Below are 21,485 nucleotides of genomic sequence, written 5' to 3'. Positions count from 1 at the left end.
ATAATCTTTAAAATAAGACTAAACTGAAATGAGGTATCAATGATAAAAGCATTTTCACAGACTAATTTTAACTTTATTTTGTTAAACTTATTTAACTATTCAAAATTAAATTGAGGGCTTAATAAATACTAATATGCTAGTATTTATTAAAATCAATTTTAAGAAAAACAATTGAACATCCATAGTTTTCAAATGGGTTTTATTTGGTTAATAAAAAGCTGCAATAAGTCTAAATTGATAAGAGTGGACACCAGTTTGTGAGATTATCTACCCGTATCAGTAATTATGACAGTGGTTAAAATAAAAGGATCTTCAATGTGTTTGCTCTTACCAGTCCCCAGTTCCAGAAGTAGTTGCATTTGAGAATCCATTTCATTTGCTAAAATGTTTCACTGTTATAAAAAACTTCCTGAAACATGTTGCAAGTAAATCACACTTAACAATGCATGAATAATTTCAAAGTATTCTAATTAGATTTGGCACTCTTAAAAGCACATTGTTTAGTACAGTTCTGTGTAGCCAGTATATTATTGATACTTAGTGATACCTTTCTTTGTAACTACGGTATATAGAACTATAACTATACTGGGAACCAGGGTTTCATATGAAATGGGAAAAATTGGTTTCTTAAATCCTCTTTAAACAAAGTGGATGATGGATTGCTGGAACTTGTAGAAATATGCCAAATTATTGTACAAGTAAAGGCACTTACAAATATATATATACATATCCTATCATTTTAATAATAATTCAGTACTATTGTAATCTGTGGTAGCTTGGCCTAAGTTTTGGGGATGCTCTCAATTTACTCAGCCAAGGATGATAAGTAATAATAGTAGTAGCTGAGGAAGGTAGTATTGCTGCAATGAGAATTTTTCATGTTGTACTTTTAATAGAAAAGAATCCCCATTCCTGGATTTCTATAATAAATAAAAAGTGCATAGTTGCTGTGAGGAATAAAAATTCAACTCCAAGGGTGTTGGAAAACAAAACAAGTTTTATTAAAGCTTTGCAAAAGCGGTGGGACTCTTGGTAATGGCAAATCCCAGAGTCTACACTTAAATCAATTTTTGCATAGGTTTTTATATCCTGTCCCGTGCATCATGCCACATCCTTCCAAAGTGAGCCCAGTTGATATGCTCACCCAGTTACATGCTTTCTGACGGGCCTAGCAATCGTTACAGTTACCAGACCCTCCAATTATTAGATCAAATGCCCCTTTTGTTTCTGTCTTATCTTCACTCCCTTTTCTGTGACATGATTTGTAACATCCTACTAACTCAAGGTATAGCCCTATCTACAAGGTGAATTGCCACCCATACTGAATAATTGCAATTATACAGGATTTATGTCTTCTCTTGTTTTTCTATAAGAATGCCTGCTTTTCATCTAGAAGCTATGTGTGTAACAGTTCATTCTGTGGTTAAACATGGCTGCACTTTGGTTCATAGTTATACTTTAAAATACTAACTTTAAGCAGTTTTTATAAAGAATAAGCCTTATATAAATTGAATGTGTTATTCATAAGCTATATGCTATTCTACAATAGCGTGCACTATTCTAAAAGTATACTTTAAGTCTGTATATAGTTTTTCTCTATCCCTCCAGCTTACTACATCTCCTTTCCTAAAAATACCATATCTAAGTGTCTATATGCCTATTCCTTTAGCAGAAATGGAAAATTACAACATGTACATTTCTTATGTACCTCACATTGTTGTTGTTACTAAGAAAGTAAGGGGATTGAAAAAAAGGATGCTTATTTAATTTTAATAAGGATTTCCCAGGGAATAAAAGTGCAAAACTAGTATTTTTTGTTTTATGTTAAGTGAATTTAACAGAAAGTATTATGATACCTGAAGCTATTGTGGGTCTCAAATCCTCTTGTAATTAATCATGCAAAATTATGTAAGTGCTGCTTTGTACTATATTTCTCATGGGAAAGTGGAGATACTAAGCCTTTGAATTAGATGCTTCCTACCTCTGTAGCTGAAAAGATATTGGGAAGTGACATTTCCTTGCATTTTCATAAATAGTGCCATGAGCAAGAGAGGAAATGGCTGCATCTGTTGTAACACTGTAAAGCTAAACGCTAATACAGCGTTTCTCAGCCTTAACAATGAAAGAAGTGCAGATCAACTCCTAGAATTCCAAGAGTTAAAAGACCAGTCAATCATTTTATCTAATTTTTGCCTATTGAGAGCACTGTCAGTAATACCATTAGAACTGACAGATCCCTTGCATAAAATGCCTTTCGGCCTCTTTCTCCTTATCGCTTATTGTATGTTTACTTATTACACGCTTGAGTGTATATACCAGGGGTAGGCAACCTTGGCTCTTTTATGATTTGTGGACTTCAACTCCCAGAATTCCTGAGCCAGCATGGCTGGCTCAGGAATTCTGGGAGTTGAAGTCCATGAGTCATAAAAGAGCCAAGGTTACCTACCCCTGGTATATACCATAATAGTCCTGGGCCTGCCCTCCTGAAGCCAGGAGTGATGCTGCTGAAGACAGAGCACTATCCTCAGCAGTATCTACGGATTGGCAATGGCTCTCTGGGCTTGTAGAGATTGCTTTTATCCAGTCTTGGTTGGAGTAATCACAGTCTGAACCCAAAGTGTGTGTTATCTTCAGAAGAGGCTGGGGTCCAAAATGGGATTTTTAATTCTTCCCTTTCCTCAAGTCAGAGTAGTTCTGTCTTACTACATATTGCAACAGCGAAAAAATATGCACTGCTGTCTGAACCTCTTTCCCTAGACGACTGCAGCACTCAGACATTTAAGATGAATCAAGTCAATGGTGTTTCCTTGGTAGCAATCAAGGAGAAGCAGAAGAGATCATAAAGGCTGCAGTCCTACATTGCTCAGTCGACCTAAAGCCCTATCAACCATTTTATGGCTGGCGAGGAGCGGCTGGAGCATGGGAAGCAGCTTCGCAACTGACGAAAATATTCCTCAGTAGCCGAAGCAGCGTGAACCGCAGTCCCCGACACCATTAACATGCAACCAGTGTGGGTGCAACTACTGCCCTCCCCCCCTCTACCCCGCATCGTGGATCTCTTTTTCTTGGCGGAATTAACTTGGGATTCGCTGCAAGCAGCAAAGCTTTTAAGATGTTTCTGACGGAGGCTTGAGAGTGGGGATAGGGAAGCTACACCTGGGGGGTTGGGAATGGTTGGGAATTATTTTCTCCTTTATTCAGAATTACGGATCCATTTACTTCCAGCACCGGATCACTGGTGCCACCGTCGTTGCCATAACAGCAGGAGGGGCAGGGGCCCCGCGATTTACAACCCCTCCTTCCCCTCCCCCAAGCGAGCAGCCCCACACTGGCTTCGGGACTTCTTTTTCTTGCTTCTAAGCGTAGGCACCAATTTGGGAAAAGCGACTCGCGCGTCTTTCTCGTCTCCCGCCCCGCCTCCCATTGGCGCCTACTAACTACGGTATAGGAAAAGCGAAGTTCGCTGGGGCGGTTCCCCGCGGCGGAGAGATTCTTGAACGGGACTCGTTTCCGGCGGAGGGATCCAGGGAGGCTACGGGTGCCGCGGCCCATCTTGGCTCCTCTCGGGGAGGGGGGAGGCGGCTGTGCAGCCGGCACCATGGACGAGGCCTACGACGTGATCGTGCTGGGCACCGGCTTGACCGTGAGTCCTTCGGAGCCACTTACCCTGCCTCTTCCTCTCCCCATCCCGGCATCTTCCACCCCTTGCGCCCCTCCGTGCAATTTTGCATTCCTTTCTCCGGCTCCTGCATCCATGTCCGTCATCAGCAAGCCCTGCCAGGTTCGGGTGGGGTTGCAATCCTTGCATTGCCCTATAAGCAGCTCGGCTTTCCTGAAAGTTCCCCGTTTCTTAAGGATCGCAGCAGTGCTTCCCTAAATCCAGCACTCGGCGCCGCCACACACACGCACACACCATCACGCGCATAGATTATGCGGGAGTGGGGGCTATTGTGCGCGTCTCTTGCAGGCGCTGCACCCTCCTCTGCTCTTTTCTCAATGTCTATGGATGCATAGTATACCTTTCTGAATTGTAGTTGTTTTGTCCAGCCCTACATTCATCCCGTTCTCTACTCCATAGTGAATGGTGCGTTTGGCCCCATTGCAGCTCCTCTGATGCAACCCGGCGCCATCAGCGCTTCTCGAAAGCGGAAAAATGATAGGCACCAACTGCATGGATCTTAATTTGTTCATTTAATTCCTTAAGTATACTCTTCTTATTTGGCTTATTAATTCATTAGTTAGGATCCCTAGTTGCATCTTTAATATAGGCATTAAGTTGGGGGAATCTGTTTATTTTGATTTTGTAAAAAAAGCTGTTCTTGCAGAATTATGTGATTATCTAGTAGTCCATATATATCTCGATAAAGGAAGAAGCAGGAATAGTATCACCGTGATTCCCAAGCTTTCTGTTCTTTTGCCATCTGTGGTAGATCTGTTACACTCCTGCTCCCAGATCCTATAATACCAATGGGAACAGTGATCCTGTCTCCCATCAGTGCCCAAGATTGAAGGCTCTGCAGTGCAGGATTATGTGCCCCATCCTGAGCATTTTAGCAGATCTGGGTTTATCACATTGAAACTCAAACAATTTATCTTCCACATACAGTTCATTTAATACTGAACTATCTATATGGTTCCCCCCCCCACCTTTGAAAATGCTACTGTAAATGCTTTTTCTATTGAGGTTAATTAGCACCCTCTTCAAATCTCAGACATACAGTAATTGTTTCTTTTCCTACTATCTTTATTATATCAGTAATCCCTCTTTCTCTCTTTTTTTACAAGACTGTAGTATTCCCATTATATCATTGGGTCTTCTTTCTGTAATACTGAGTATTTTGAGTTGTCTGCTGGTATATTGGTAGAACCAAATTAATTTCTAGCAAGGTAACTGTTTTCCCATTTCATGAGATCCTCAAAAGTGATGGTTTTTTTTCTTTGAAAGTCAGCATAGGACAACTTTTCCTGCCTTCCACATCTTGCTTTTTTAAATTTGAAAAATGTGCATGTGTGGGGCAGTGTTGTACGATTCTGTTCTGCAGTCTTAAAAGATCTTATGTTCTATCTGACCCTTTTGCCAAAATATGAAATGGATGCAGCCCTTATATCTATATTACATCTATATTATACACAGGCCTTATTCTGCTTCTATCATTCTTGTCATTCCAAGTGCTGGAATAAAATCATCTAATCAAGCAGTAGTTCCCATGCATTTGTAATGGGGGGGAGGTTTTGATCCATTGCACACCTTTTTCAGTCTCTTACCTCTTCCTTTAATGAGCATTTAAGCAGGATTCCTCATTTCACTTGAACATAGAAAAATACATCTTTTACCAAGTCAAAGCATTGGTTAAGAATTTTTTGCATTAATAGAGTTTCTCCAGGGGTTCAAATAGTCAGGAATCTTTCCTAACTCAATTTGAAGATGCCAGGGATTGAATTTGTGACATTTCACATTTAGAGTGGGTAATCAGTCACAAAACTATGGCCTTTCATAACAGAACTGACCTATCACTGTATTGCAGAGCAACAATGGAAAGGTTCTTTTGCAGAGAAAAGACTGAATCTTCCTTAGATGTTTGTATCCACACTTTCAGTCCCTAAATCAGTGGCCCACTGATGACACCAAATTGATATCAGTGTTTGTAGCAAGATTACTCTGTTGTCCCATTTCCAGTGCATTGTTACAAGTGAATTTTCAGAAATATCCTTAAATGTTAATTCAGAGATCTAATCTCCAATTTCCCTTATACATTCCTAATTGTGTAATCAAAATACAATTTATTATTGCAAGGGAATACGATTGATACACTATTAAAATTCTCATATCTGTAATCTTTAACTGGGCAAAACAGTGCATCCTAGGGCAGTGGTGGTGAACCTATGGCACGGGTGCCAGAGGTGGCATTCAGACCCCTGTCTGTGGGCACGCATGCCGTCTCCCCAGTCCTAGGCCTTCAGCTGGATTTTATAAAACCTTTTCGCTTTAGGCCTTCACCGCCGTGTGCAAAAAAAAAAAAAAAAAGGTTCAATCAGTCAATTTCAACTTCTCGTGGGGAAAAAAAGATCTTGCAAAGTTGGAATTGATTGAACTTTCTAGTCTCACCCAGTCTGCCGTTACCACCGCAGCCACGCCCACCCAATGGGCCACACCCACCCGGCACTCGACGATGCATAAGTGGGTTTTGGGTTGCAGTTTGGGCACTCAGTCTCTAAAAGGTTCGCCATCACTGTCCTAGGGCAAAGCTTTTTCAACCAAGGTACCTTAAATGGGCTCTTATAAAATGCATCCAAAATCCAAGATTCCTGTGGAATTGAAATTAAGCAAATTTAAAAAAAACATTTTACGACATAAAAATATAAAACATGTTGTGACATAGTAAAAATGTCATAAACATTTCCTGTGGTTAGCTCCTGATGCTTGACTGTGCTGTACAATTCAGTGTAGGCTATTTTCAAGGCAGATACATCTCTGAATACCTCCCTGGATTTTGAAGGAAATACCTTTGAACCAATGACCCAAGGGGTGCTGAGGAAGGCACAAATGCAAAAGCTTCTTGGATAACATGTGAGACATCACAGATGAGAAGTGATATAGTTCCCGTGCACACATTCAGTAATGTCTGTACCATTTATAATTAAGTGTTTAGAGAATTACGTATGATCGCAACATTAGGAATGCCTGTTTCACTACTGTGTCGCTGAATCCGTTTTACTCTGATCCAGAAGTAAGTTTAGACAGTTTAAATAATGGGTGATGAACAAATAATGTAGAAAATTTGTAAATTGGTATGTGTACACCACACATTTATAGACTTGGTGGAACCTGTGTGTAAATAAATGTCAATATATTATCAGAACGATGTGGAAGTCTACCAAGGTGATGTATTTACTAATAACTTAAGTTCAAGCACTGATGTTCATAACACAAAGAATCCTTTGGGAGCTTCTTTTTGTTTACAGTCATGCACATTCATCCATTCATCTTTAGCTTATCTTCAGGATTTGCCTTAAATCTCTATACTGCAGTGTTTCTCAACCTTGACAATTTTAAGGCATGTGGACTTCAACTCCCAGAATTCCACAGCCAGCATTGCTGGCTGTGGAATTCTGGGGGTTGAAGTCCACATGCCTTAAAATTGTCAAGGTTGAGAAACACTGCTATACTACTAAGCTGTATACTGACAAAATGACATCAGGCTATTTGACTTCAGGTCAAGTTCAGGAAGCCACTATGTCAGTTTCACTTCAGTCACCTATTAATACAATTCCAACATAGATCTTTGTCCACCCATCTTGAATGGAGAAGCTCCTTGTCAATATCTCAGACCTTGAAATCAATTTCTGTTATGGATCAACCTTCCTTTTTATAGAGACAGAGAGAGACACACATGCATACATGTGCACACATACATATACATGCATACTTAGAGAAATTCTATGAAATAGATTGGGATGGTCATGAGAACAGAATAGTCTCAAGTGCACTCATGAGGTGCTTATTTATGCATTAATGTTTCACTTTGGGGACTCTTATTGTGGAACTTAACCATGTACTAGAAGCATAGTTGAATTTATTACAGAGCAGGCATAATCTTACTCACTTTCTATCTTAGGAATGTATCCTTTCGGGTATCATGTCTGTGAATGGCAAGAAGGTGTTGCACATGGACCGAAATCCATATTATGGGGGTGAGAGCTCATCGATTACTCCCCTGGAGGAGGTGAGGATCCACCCTCTGCATGTGCATACAAGTAGCCCTCAACTTATAACCCACATTTGGGACCAGAACTGTTGCTAAGCAGCACAGTCAGTCATTAAGAGTTATGCCCAATTTTATGACCTTTTTGCTGCAGACATTAAGCAAATCACATGGTCATTAAGTGAATCCAGCTTTCCCTATTAACTTGTCAGAATCCCCCTAGGAAGGTCTCAAATGGCAGTCACATGACCTCCCCCCCCCAGGACATTGCAACCATCCTAAATACATGCTGATTGCCAAGCACTTGAATTTTGATCACCTTTCTGCAAGGATACTTCAATACTTGCAAGTCAAAGTGACTTTTAGTGTTGTTACAGTTTTGAATGGTTGCTAAATAAATGGTTATAAGTTGAGGACTACTTGTATTTGTATTAAAAGTCAATTTAACACAGAATATGGAAACTGCACATTACTGTTACTGGATTATTTTCAGAAGACAGGATACTGAATTAATGCAAGAGAACCAGAACTTCCTAAAAAAAATCAATTATTTTCTCTTTATCCTTTTCATTCCTGCTTAATTAAATGTGCTAAGCATATCCAAAGGCTTTTCATAATTTATCTCTTTAGTTTTCCGCTGGAAAATAATAGGAAATTACATTGTCCATTTTCTGTGATGTGATCTAGATGCCATAGCAGAGAAGTCTGAATGCCACATGCAGTCTAGAATTTGTTCATTCTTTATAGGCTGGGCTTGGACAGCACATTAAACCAAAGCAGTTAAGCACCTTGCAGTTCTATTTGCACAAAGTTTGGCACTTGAATAATACAATAAGGCTTGGCACAAACTTACTGGATTAATGTACAGTTCATTATATTGCAGGAATTATTCAAGTAATGGAATGGTATCTGTGAACATTCCTATAATGTGTTTTGATTACTAAGAGTGTTTGGAAATTTCCTAACAAATTACTTCCAATGTGAATGCAATGGGTACCCTCACCCTCTTACAAAAAGTAGCTATAAGCCCATGGTTGCAGGTTTATGAAAGTAATATAGTTACTTTTCCTTTCCCCCAACATTTAATATGTATGTATATATGTACGTACGTACGTACATACTTACTTACTTACTTAGGTTTCCCCCCCCCCATCATATGCCAGTTTACAACACAAAAAGGTGAAATTTATCTGTGTGTGTGCCAGTTTTCCTTCTAAAATGGTATATATAGAGAGAAGTATTTTTGCACTAAGAAACTTCGAAAGTAACTGGGTGACAATAAGTTTGGGGTGATGAGGCTGTAATACCTATCATGCAATCTCCTGTTAGAGAATTGACAATTTTTTGTGCTGTTCTGCTCCAAAAGAAATAACAAGCAGACTCTGGTGAATAAAAATGAGCTAGAGCTCCTTTCTGTATTTTGTGGGCATTGATATACAGTGGTATCTTGGTACTCAACTGCTTTGAAATTCATCAAATTTGGTATTTAATGCATTTTGACACAAAAGTTTGTTGTTCTGGTACTCCTAGTTTATTTGGTAGTCAACGCACGAACTAGAACTTGTCGATGTCAACTGCCTTGTGACTTGCTACATTATTCCTTGTGTGAAAAATTTGTTTGCTATTCATCGTTTTTGGTACTCATTGCAACTCCTGGAACCAATTAATGATGAATACTGAGGTACTACTATATTATGTTACGCTAGTATTTTTTCTTCCATTCAGTCATGTCTGATTCTCAGGGTCTGCTTGGACAAGTCCCTAAAGTTTTAATGCCAAGATTATTCAAAAGTGGTTTGCCAATGCTTCTCAACCAGGGCTAAGAGGGAGATTGACCAAGGTCACCCAGCTGGGTTTATGCCTGAGGCAAGACTAAAACCCACAGTCTCTCAATTTTTAGCTTGATACCTTAACCACTATAGCAGACTGGCTCTCTTATGCTAGTAGAGCAAGTTCTAATGGGAATGTCTTTTGTAAGTACAATATTATGACGCTTGTTTTATCCTTTCCACAATTGCCAGCTTTACAAACGCTTCGAAATTACAGAGGGGCCCCCTGAGTGCATGGGGCGTGGCCGGGACTGGAATGTTGATCTTATCCCCAAATTCCTCATGGCCAATGGTAAGTCCCATTCTATTTAGATGTTTTGGTCACCTAGCCAGAGATATGGTATATTTTTCTTGTAGATGAATAGTAATCAAGGAACAAAGGACATTATTACAAGAGACACTATTTACACTATTTTAAGTCACTGGGAATATATGTTGCTGAAGCACTGGGAAATGTATGCTGCTGAAGAATGCCAGGACATTTGGCATTTTGTTGATTTACGTTAATGAATAAATGTGCACTCCCAGCAGCCCTTGGAGCTTCGTCCCTTCTAGCTCAACTCATACGTTCCATGTTCACCTCCAAGTTTTTTACTTCTTGTTTGCAATTTCTTTTCATTTACCGAGTGGTAATTGTTTATTATAAATTATTTGAGTGCTGCCTACTTCTACAATCTCCTGCATGCGTTGTGGGAGCTGTAATGGAGGCGGGCGGAAGAGTTTCAGGGACCTCTTTCACTGTTTTCCATATAGGACAACTTGTGAAGATGCTACTATATACAGAGGTGACACGCTACCTAGATTTCAAAGTGGTGGAGGGCAGCTTTGTCTACAAGGCAGGAAAGATTTACAAAGTGCCATCGACAGAGACAGAAGCACTGTCTTCCAGTAAGTGAAGCTGGTTTCATAAATGCTAAATCTGGTGTGTTGAAAATTACAGGAAACTTGAGTTGCGTATTTATTAGCATTCTCCATTTTAAGAAATATATTCTATTTTATGCATTCTGTTTTACAATAGACCTGCAGTTGTTTAAATAGATAAAGCAGCTGCCAAAATACTATCAAACTTATTCTGAAATGAAATTTGAACCAGTGCAGTATATAATGACATTAGCAAAATTCTAGAATGATATTTTTCAGACCCAAAGTATACTTTTTTCTCTTGAATAAGTTTTTTTAGTTTGAATCTGAAAATGGTCATTTGCGATGAGCCAGGTACTCTCCACCCATTTTCTTTCTTTGTTCCCAAGTCAGTGGATTGGACATGCCTCCTTGGAAGGTAAAATCTATACCTATATTTTTATATAAGGAGTGATTAGACCAAATATTATCAGCTATAGAGCTAACAGGTTATAAGGAAGTATGGTTATAATTGAGCTTCACCAGATAGCTTTTTCTGTAGGTGGTACTTGTATTTTTTTTAATTATTTTTTTTAGAGTTAATCCCTTGCAGCATAAATTTTTCAGATGTATATATTTATATGGGCCATAATTGCCTTCCTGACTATAAATCCTTTTGCCGTATTTCAAGTATTGAGATTGTGGAGTTCTGATGCTACTCTTTATATGTGTACAGATTCAAAAACAGGGTTCTGATATTCCATAGTCCACCAAGATTAAAGGAGGGAGAGAGGCGTTCTCTCTTCCTTTGAAGATGGTACATTTGCATTCTGTTGACAGCATTTTAAGATCTCTTGAACTAAACTAGTCGGGGCAAATTCTAGGGTTGTAAAAGTTCTATTTAGCTCTTTAACCTGCCTTTCACCATCCCTCCTCTAACCCTCATTCTCTCACAGATCTCATGGGCATGTTTGAGAAACGACGCTTCCGCAAGTTCTTGGTGTTTGTGGCAAACTTTGATGAGAATGATTCAAAGACCTTGGAGGGAGTGGATCCTCATGTCACTACCATGCGCGAAGTCTACCGACGCTTTGACCTTGGTCAGGATGTCATCGATTTCACAGGACATGCATTGGCTCTCTACCGCACTGATGAGTGAGTGATTGCCCATAGCTTGCCTTCTTGCAATCAGCTGCCCTATCTTCATGCCTCTTTATTTCTGATTATATTACCACACTGATTACGGTCCTACACTTCTTCTAATCAACATTTCTTCTGGGAATGGCTGGGTCAGCTGAGAGTGAACTAGGGGTTCACTTAAGGCTGTTCAGGAGGGAGTTTATAGAAAACTCATGCAAAATTCTGTTGTTCTCTTTCAGTTTCTTTAATCATTAATGTCTGAGCAGATCCCAGTGTTTGTTTATTAAATGTTTATGCCGCTCTTCTCACAGATAATGGGCGATTAAAATATACCAAGTAATATAAATACAGGATCAATACAATAATCATAAAAACATCAGTGTGTAAAGCAGTCCACAACCACTGTGAACATTGTCTATTCTCTTTCACAGCTACTTGGATCAACCTTGCTTGGAAACCATCAATCGCATAAAACTGTACAGTGAATCCCTGGCCCGCTATGGGAAGAGCCCCTATCTCTACCCACTGTACGGCCTCGGTGAGCTTCCCCAGGGCTTTGCCAGGTACGGTTTGCATCATGGACAGTCAGCAGCCTGAGGCAGCTTTGGCTTCTGATTTTATTCTTGGCCTAGAAGGTAAATGCCTGTGGAGATTATCAATCATCCAGGTCATGTTTGTCACAAGGGTGTTTGTCCCACAGGCAACTGGACTTGTTTTGCTTACCATGAAAGTCCAGTTGCTTGTTGGAAAAGCACCTTTGGGACTAGAAGGTAAGATACATTAAAAAGAAAAAGGCATTTTATATCAATATTTTTCTAGCTTGGCATTCTCCAAATATGTTTGGACTATAATGCCTTGAATTCTCAGTGAGCATAGCCTTACTGTTCCTACAGTAGTAGCCAAAATTGTGGAAACCTTTTGGGAAAAGTGTATTTTTGAGGTTTGATGGCTAATAACTCCACTTTTTTGGGAGTAGTACCATAAAATTATATATCAATGGAAAGATAATTTAATCAAGAATGTAATGCAACAAAGTTTGTTCAAATACAATGTACTGTATTCTACGAAAAGTTATAGCCAAATAACCAGAAAAAGGAAGCACAACTTGCTTAGGTTGATATCAGGTAGCTTTCCTTCATCTGATTGTAGCCAATGAGCATGAGTGTTTAGAGAGCCAATCAGGTGTTATCTTGTTTTGGCAATGAGCCAATCAGATCACAGTAGGATTCAGTTATCGATGTCATGTATTGAAGCTGAGAGGAGGACATTTGTCAGTGTGTTATGTGATCGCTATCAAGTTGGTTGGGTTTTTTGTGTTATTTCATTTAGTGAGCTTGTAAACGTAATAAAATTAAAGTAATGGTGCAAAGAGTTGACTGGTTGCCCAGAAAGCGATGTAAAATAGTATTATTAAATGAACAAGGCTACAGTTATAAAGAAATTAGAAGAAAACTTGGTGGAAACTTAACCAAAGGTGGCATTTCTACTGTACACTTTTCCCAAAAGGTTTCTACAATTTTGGCCACTACTGTATATACTTGAGGGCTTCAAGAAAGTTGATTTAATTTTATATGAGGAGGAGAAGCTAAATTCTATTGAAAAAAAGCAATAAAGCCCCCTAGTATAATACTTGAGACAGTTGAGACAGGGAAAATAATTCTTGCATGTCTTTGGCATAGCCCAGCATTTACAGCTATTTGGCAAGGTGTGCCTTTGGGGGCAAGGGGTGGTGGAGGTGATGGTCTGGCCAGGGCCCTTCACCATTCATTAACTTAATACCATCAGGCTCAGCGCTATCTATGGTGGCACCTACATGCTCAACAAACCAGTAGATGAGATTGTCATGGAAGGTGGCAAGGTCATTGGAGTCAAATCGGAAGGAGAGGTGAGCATTGAAAATTGGTATTTTCATTCCATTTGATTAAAGGCCATAAAATTGCTGTTAAGGTCAATTGTATAGGGAAGATGGTTCTTGAAATAGATTGTCTTTGAAAGTTATTCCATTATATAACTTAAGTACTTCGTGTTTTAAGAACTTCAGGATTACTTTTACTCCGTTTAGAACAGGGGTGTCAAACTTGCAACGTTACATGACGTGTTGAGACTTTTTTGCACTGCCGGCAATGGGGTGGGCGCGGTTTCATTATGATGTATTCGGCCTGCGGGCTGGCAGTTTGACACTCCTGGTTTAGAAGCTACTTTTTATTCATCAAAACCCATCACATTACTCTTAAACTGGTCCAAATTGACTGGAAGCAATTGGAATGGGGAATTTTCCTTTCTTGAATCTCAACTATGACAATAAAAGCAGACCTGGGTATTTAATGAAGAATTGTGGAAAATATATCTTTATGCTCCGATACTTAATTTCAATACCAGTGCTTTCATTTTCTCTATCCTACGCCCTTTTCGATGTATTATTGAGGAAGTTGGGGTTTGTTTTTTTGCTATTTATTTATTGCATTTCTTCCCATGCCAAGTTACTCAATAAAACGTGGATGGTGCAAAGTCTAGAAGAGCAGAAATTTCATAAGACTGCTGATAATAGAATCTCAGTGAAAACTTCTGCATGCTCAATGAAAGCATCCATGGAGCATGGGTCCAAATCAGTTATTAACCAGATGGAATTCAGAGAATCATGGGTTTCTGTTGACTGTTAACACAGAGCTGTAAAACCCTATCTGCTCTTGGCTTCCCCAACCCTTAAACAAGAGGAAAGGAAATACCATTTTATTGAACCATTTTACCCCACAGGCTTTGAATTTGAAGCATGAGGCATTTTTAGAACAAGGGAACTTCCTTGTCAGTGCTCTGTTTTCTTGAATGTTTCCTAACACTTAGCTATATGGCTAGCTTCTTTCCATTGCACCAGGCAGTGCACTAGAGCAAACATCAAAGGCAATAGCTGGTACCCTGGACGCCATACTGAGGCTGGTGTATGATCTTTCCTCAACTTGCAAATTAAAGGGGCAAAAATCTGACAATTTTTTAATTCAGCCTTTTGGCTCAACCCCTTCGCTTGACACAACATCCATCTATAAGCTTATTGGAAATATTCTGAATGAAGATGACAGTGACAAGCTTCCTGATTTAGCACCATTGACAATACTGCTTCCTTCTTCTTGTTGGTTTTTGTTCCTCCTTCCTTGAGTTAAAGCTTACTTGGGAAAAGGCAAGGAGTGTTGAAGAAATTTTAGTTTCAGTAGTGAAGCCTAGTTCTCCCCTACAAGTGTTTCTGGGTTTTTGTTTCAAGAGCTACAGAAGCCCTCTTCTGGTTTCTTAACATTCATCATTTTCTTGTGCTATTCCTGGCTAAGTTACTTTCATTCAGTCATTCCCACATAAGTCATCTAATCCTGTCTGAAAGCTGATCTAGTTGAAAAGGGTTGAAACATTAAAATCCTCACCCAAAGGGAGAGGATCAGATGAAAACATATCAGCAATATTTTTTTTAAAATCCTCAAATATTAACCTCAGGTATGTTTCCAGCAGGTTTTGCTTCTCCCCTCCCCCAATAAATATTACAGCTCTTTCATAATGAACATTTTAGCAGACATGAGAATACACATAGTATTGAGGTTAATTTATATGCAGTTGTGTGAGGATACAGTATTTTGTCTACACTGCTATAAAATGAATTTCTGAATTAAACATTCAAGATTCAGCATTTAAGTCCACTTTCTTCAACCTGGCATCCTCCAAATGTGTTGGTAGAATTCTCAGCCTCAGTACTTATAGAGAGCGCTGTGTAGAAGAAGGCTGGGAGTTCAAGTGATGTTGTGCAGGAAAGAACTGGTGAATCCAATGTTTTCTTTCTGCTAATGCTGATTCTCCCTCCAGGTGGCACGCTGCAAACAGTTGATCTGTGATCCCAGCTATGTGCCAGATCGAGTGCGCCCAGCAGGGAAGGTTGTGCGCGTCATCTGTATTCTGAGTCACCCCATCCGTGGCACCAGCGATGCTAATTCCTGTCAAATTATCATTCCCCAAAATCAAGTGGGACGGAAATCTGGTGAGGGCAAATTGATATGGGAGTTCAGAGATATGGGAATATTGAATATACTAAGCTTTGAGCTACTTCTGCAGATTGGAGTATCAGACATCTAGTACCATTTTTATGACCTTTAAGTACATGGCAACTATGTCAAATAGGGTGGGCTTAATGAATATGGGAATCCAGATATTTATTTTAGACAGACAGACAGACAGATAGATAGATAACCTTTATTGTCATTCTTTTTTACTGTGGGTACAATGGCACACATTAAAAATGAAATTTAGCTGCCTGCTCTCAAAGTGTACACATACACAACACATATTTAAACATACTATATACAACATATTTAGATCTACACCCTCACATATAAGTAACATACAAATATTAATCACTGTCCATCTTGAATACATAAAGGAAGGAGGAAGCTTTAGAGTTCACAAGGTTAATACTATATGGAACAAAATTGTGACTGAATCTGGATGTTCTGCTGTGCCCGTTTCACCAGTGTCTCTCTGTTGAGCGACAAGGATACAAGAAGTTTTTTTGTACCAAATCAGTGGGCTCATCCATCTAATTCCATATTGTCTGCTACACACTGACAGCAGTTTGTTGGGAGTTTCAGATCAGCTTCTGGGTATAGTGGGCGCTATAAATTCGGGTGAATTCAACAATTCTAACTTCTTTTCTTCATTCCCCAATCCCAGATATCTATGTCTGTCTCATTTCCTCTGCCCACAATGTGGCTGCCCAGGGCAAGTACATTGCTATTGCCAGCACTACTGTAGAGACAGACTCTCCTGAGAATGAAGTGCAACCAGCTCTTGAACTGCTTGAACCCATTGACCAAAAGTGAGTAATTCTGGGTTGATTGTGATGACAATTGGTCCCGTGCTATAACGTGGGACAATTTTCTAACATTATTGACAATTCATAGTCTTGAAGATACATATACTGACTATATATTAAGTAGTGAGGGGAAAGAACAACACTGGGACACAGCTGCAATTTGTTAAGGGTTGCTAAACATGGGAATTCCTGAGACATGTTTTCTAGCTTTGCTGAAGAATGAAAGCCTAAGGTAAAGAGCTGCAGATTTTTCAAATATAATGAACAGTAGTACAGAAAAAAATGAATGAGTCTCATGAATAGCAGCCAGATGTGGTAGGCTGGTAATTTTACCATTTCAGATTGCTCCATCCAGGGAAGAAAATTACACATGGCAGAAAGAAAAGGTGTAGTCTAATCATCAGCCTTGCAGAGTAATTTTCTGCAAATGGGACGTATGAATTTTACAGACTGCTGAATACTGGATTTTTAGAATAGAAAAATAATTTAATGAAGAATGGATGATGGTATAATAAACATCAAGCGCAAGATGATGTACAGATAATAAAAATAGGTTTATATCAGGTCCCCGAATGGCTAAGAGAATGACAGAAGTTCTGATGGATATTGTGAGGTACGATGCTAGTAGTGAAATGGTAGTGGAACTTGGGCTGGGAAATTTTTTGAAGCTAAAGAATCCGTGCTGATGAGTGACCAATGATTGTTGGCTGGTTTCTGCATCTGTAAACTATATTGATGTGATTAGAATCAGGAGTAGGAACATAAATGTGTCCATACCAACTTGTTCCATTGATTTCTACTTCTTTAATTGAAATGGTTTTAACTCCTGTTCTTTCCTTATCAGGTTTGTGGCCATTAGTGATATATATGAACCCACTGATGATGGAACTGAAAGTCAGGTGAGATTTCTCCAGGTTTTCTGAATTGTTTTAGAGTCTATTTTTCCAGAACTGGTTCTGGATCTTGCTTCCCCCCCCCTTTCCCCATTGACTCCAGTTTGTGAACTTGTATTTTGTTTCCCTGTTTTCCCTTGCAGATATTCTGTTCACGGTCATATGATGCCACCACCCACTTTGAGACAACATGTGATGACATCAAAGACATTTACCGGCGCATGGCTGGGGCTCCATTTGATTTTGAAAGCATGAAACGGCGCCAGAATGATGTCTTTGGCGAGAATGAGCAGTGACCATTTCCTTTCCTTTTTCCCTGAGCCCCACACTCCCTGTTTTTTTCCCATGTAAGGGACCACACTCCCAGCTAGGGACTGGCTTAATTCCCACACCTCACTGAGATTGGCTCTTCCTCCAGATCCTCATTTAGGCTATGCCAGATGTCTAGTAACTTATTTCCATGGGAGGGGAAATGTAGAATAATTTTTCTCTGCTGCTGGATTTTTTTTTATTATTGCATACAAGAATAAGATAACCCTCTCTCCAGGACTGAGGTTGGATCAAGTTAATGCAATCTCAGTCCTTTGAAGACAAACCTCTTTCAGTTTTTCCAGTGCCTATAGGGATTTGGGTCCATATTATGTATTACATACAGTTGCCTGGAATTGAATTCTGCCCCCTCCTAGGAAAAAAGCACCTTTGGAGACAGGAAATTCTGCCTGCTTTTCTGTTGCAACTTCTTTCTCCCTGTGGTTTCCATCAATATAATAAGCAAAGGCAGAATTAAGTACATCTAGTTTTCATTGTAGGTCGCTCCATCACTAGTCTATTCTAACTGAAGAAAAGAAAAACAGCCACTGGGTTTTAAAAACATGCATGAAATATATATTTTGGCCTTAATTCTTGCTATTGATCTCCAACTGTTACCATCTGTTCACCTTTCTTCGTGCGGTTTCCCACTGTTTCCCCTCCATTTGTTGGCGTTCTCATCTCTGCCATCTGTGCCCCTCTTAACTCCTCTGAGCCTTGCATTTCTCCCTTCCTGTGCATAGTGAATTGATTTGCTGCTTAACTTGCAATGGACCATCTGGGACCATATCTTGCCATATGTATAATCAGTTTTTCTTCATTTTCCCATTTTTTCTGATCATGATGTGAAGCTGCATTCCTCTGTTTTGAGAGGAGACTGGAATTGTGTGAGGATGTGGGGGCACAAAGAGCCATTCTGAACCATTTCTTCTATAAATGCTGCCCTTGCAGCTGGTCCCATGTCCCTCACCTTGCACCTGAGATTCCCACAGGCCTCTCTGTTTGTCTTGCATCCATTTTGTTCCCTCAACTCCTTTTAGTTTCCTTAGCCTCAAAAACGTGAGAAGATTTGTATTTGTATGTGTGTATGTCTCTCTTGTGTGCTGGATATAGGGACAGGGAGACGATTCTGTCCCTTTCCACTTGCTGCCACCTGCTGTAACTTATTGTAACTTATTAATGAAGCAGGTTAATTTTTTGTTGGCACTTCTGACAATTAATGAGGTTTGGGTGGGGGTTAGGCTGTGGCATGAGTACAGAGGCCTGGGGCCTATCCTTCATTAGAGCCTTCCTTCCTTCTGAAGCCAACTTTACGGTTAACAATCTGTCTGTAACTCTAGGGGATTGTGAGGAGTCAGCTCTCTCCAACCCACAACTGCTCAGTTGTCTCAAGATAATAAATTTACTTAGTCTAGCCCTGGCTCTTGTCTGATACCATTGCTGCAGAGGAGGGATGAGGGGAGTAAAGTCCAGGCTTAACTCACACTAGTGAGAGAAAAGAGACCACATCAAATTCAGGAAATGGAAGAAAGATTAAAAAAAAAAATCAGTGAAGCACCTCAATTTGGTTATGTAATTTTTCTGAAGAAGTGGCAGTTATAATATCCAGAAAGTTTTGAATGATAAAAATGTACTATTTTGCATAGCTGATTCTGGCTTCAGACTGTCGGATAATGCGCCTTTGTTACTGTTGAAGTCTTAAGACAAGGAAGTGATGCTAAGAACAAGACAGCATGGGAATATATACAGATTTGTATTACCAGATCTCTCATTTTCCCTACACCAGACTATTGGAAATTGTGCTTGAATCCAACTGGCTTACAAGAATTGAAAGACTAGTCTGCATCCATTTTCTTAGTCCACATAGAACACCAAGGTCCAAAAGCTTAGAAGAGGATTTGGAAAAAGTCTCAACTCTTGTGGTACTCTATATCTAATTAGACTACTTCAGTTGTATTAGTTTTAATATCAAATTAGTACTGCTGCTGCCACCGTTTTAACAATATTTAATCTAATTGATTTAGATCTTTTTCAAGTGTGTATGGAGGCAAGGCTAATGTTCCACTTGTGAACCAATACTGGAAGTAGTTCTTAACATTTTCTTTGCCTGATTCTTCTTTACAAATAGAATCTTGAAGTTCTATTTTTCCTGCAGATCCCTCCTACAACTTTAAGCTCTTTTTGTGTAATTATCCTTCCCTCTAGCTATACAGTTGTAAAACCTGGATAGCAATTAATAAAATAACCAGGAAGGCATTTCAAGGTGTCTTCCACTGAATCTCATCTTTATTCATTTAAAAAAAAACAAAAACCCACAGAGCTGAAATTGACATACTTTATAATGCAGCTCTATCTTGAGAGATGCTCTATTTATGGGTTGGATTTTGGTTCATCTGGCACAGTGCTTCTGCTATACATTAAAAAATGTGAAAAAGAAATTCTTCAATCTAGTGTTAGTGATTATTTCAATTAAATTTACATACTGCCCTCTGAAAAGATTTAGTGCAGGTCTTAAAATGTACAACTGGCACAAAGGTACCCACTGAGGTAAATCAGATTCTTTCAAATATTAAACTTTAAAATGGCAACTTTCTGTTGATCCATAAAAATGAATATCTATCACTTCTGTATATATTAACTTAGCATCATATGGGCAAGTTGAACATTCAGTACCTAATACACAAAGAAGGAATATTTCAAACAATTTCTATAAGCAATTGGTGCAAGCAAAATTCAAAGGAAACCAGGAAACATTCTTCCCAACCTAATTGCTTTCAAATAATGACATCTTATTTAAAGATCATTAAAATATATTGATCCATATTGCACACAAGAATATGGGAAGAATATATAGAATACTAGGAGTCCAGCTTCCTTAAATTATTTTTATTCCTTTAGGCCAATGAGTGGACAGTTACAACCATAATATTTCCATCTTTTTAAAATGGAAAATTCAATCTATCATCATTGTTCATTCCCAATTGCAGTTCATAACACCCTTCACATACGCTACATGATAGCTTGTTTATCAATCTACAGTTGATTTGTTGACATCACCCAATTCACCAGGTTCGTGTATCCTGCTACCAGTGTTTCTCAACCTTGATAATTTTAAGGCATGTGGACTTCAACTCCCAGAATTGGCTGTGGAATTCTGGGAGTTGAAGTCCACATGCCTTAAAATTGTCAAGGTTGAGAAACACTGCTAAACCATATTTAGTAAACATGACGTATAATGCATAACTTGTCAATTAGCACGCGTGAGTGGAAAACAACGGTTAAAGGGCTCGTTTCATTGCAATGCTTTTGAAGCGCAGTTTTCCAGAAAGCAAGTGATGCCGATTTCGTCTTTCTCCTTACCCGGGACTGCTTTCAGTAGCAGAGCTTCACACAAAGACTCGCCAAGCTACAAACTCAGAAAGCACGCGTACATTATCGACTGGAGAGAGGGGTTTATGAAAGCCGAGTTACAGTGCTGCGTAGATTTCAGTTTCCTATCTTCACAGAAACTGCACTAGTTGAAAAATATTTGCCGTTACTCGGCAAGACTTTTATTATTATACATATATGTTAAAGAAGCAGTGACTAGTCCCCAGGAAGGGCAAGCATTACTTCATGATAGAAAATGAAATAAAACCTCGTTTGCCAATTAACAATTAAAAACAGCAACAGCCAAACTGGCATTTCCCGAGGTTTTAGATTCTCGCAATCAACTTCTTATAACTGATTGTGCTTGGCTGAGATTTTTGAAGGTCTAGTCGATTTTGCACAAAATCAACTCAAGCTGATTAATTCCCATGCCTCCTTGCAGCGGGCGACCAAACGAACCACAACATGGATAAACCAGCAATTTTATCTGGAAGCTTAAAACCCAGTTATCTGGGAGTCAGTCCTATTTAATTCCTAGACAGACAAGTATCGGATTCTG

The 21,485-nt window shown here is 39.2% G+C and overlaps 1 protein-coding gene across 1 annotated transcript; it reads left to right on the top strand.

Annotated features, from left to right (window-relative positions):
* The first annotated feature begins 3,490 nt into the window (after positions 1 to 3,490).
* On the top strand, positions 3,491 to 19,835 carry GDI1 (GDP dissociation inhibitor 1). The gene is made up of 11 exons (XM_039365985.1): positions 3,491 to 3,643; positions 7,617 to 7,724; positions 9,725 to 9,824; positions 10,286 to 10,420; positions 11,329 to 11,527; positions 11,944 to 12,075; positions 13,298 to 13,397; positions 15,353 to 15,524; positions 16,214 to 16,358; positions 17,200 to 17,254; positions 17,392 to 19,835. Exons 1-11 carry the CDS (start codon positions 3,599 to 3,601, stop codon positions 17,542 to 17,544), a joined length of 1,344 nt encoding a protein of 447 aa, XP_039221919.1. The 5' UTR covers positions 3,491 to 3,598; the 3' UTR covers positions 17,545 to 19,835.
* The last annotated feature ends 1,650 nt before the right edge of the window (positions 19,836 to 21,485 follow it).

The sequence above is a fragment of the Crotalus tigris genome, unplaced genomic scaffold, assembly GCF_016545835.1.
Source record: "Crotalus tigris isolate CLP2741 ecotype Arizona unplaced genomic scaffold, ASM1654583v1 scf7180000020218.1340706, whole genome shotgun sequence".
Lineage (NCBI taxonomy): Eukaryota > Metazoa > Chordata > Lepidosauria > Squamata > Viperidae > Crotalus > Crotalus tigris.
The sequence above is the reverse complement of the archived record's forward strand: the minus strand, read 5'-3'. Positions and strand labels throughout refer to the sequence as shown.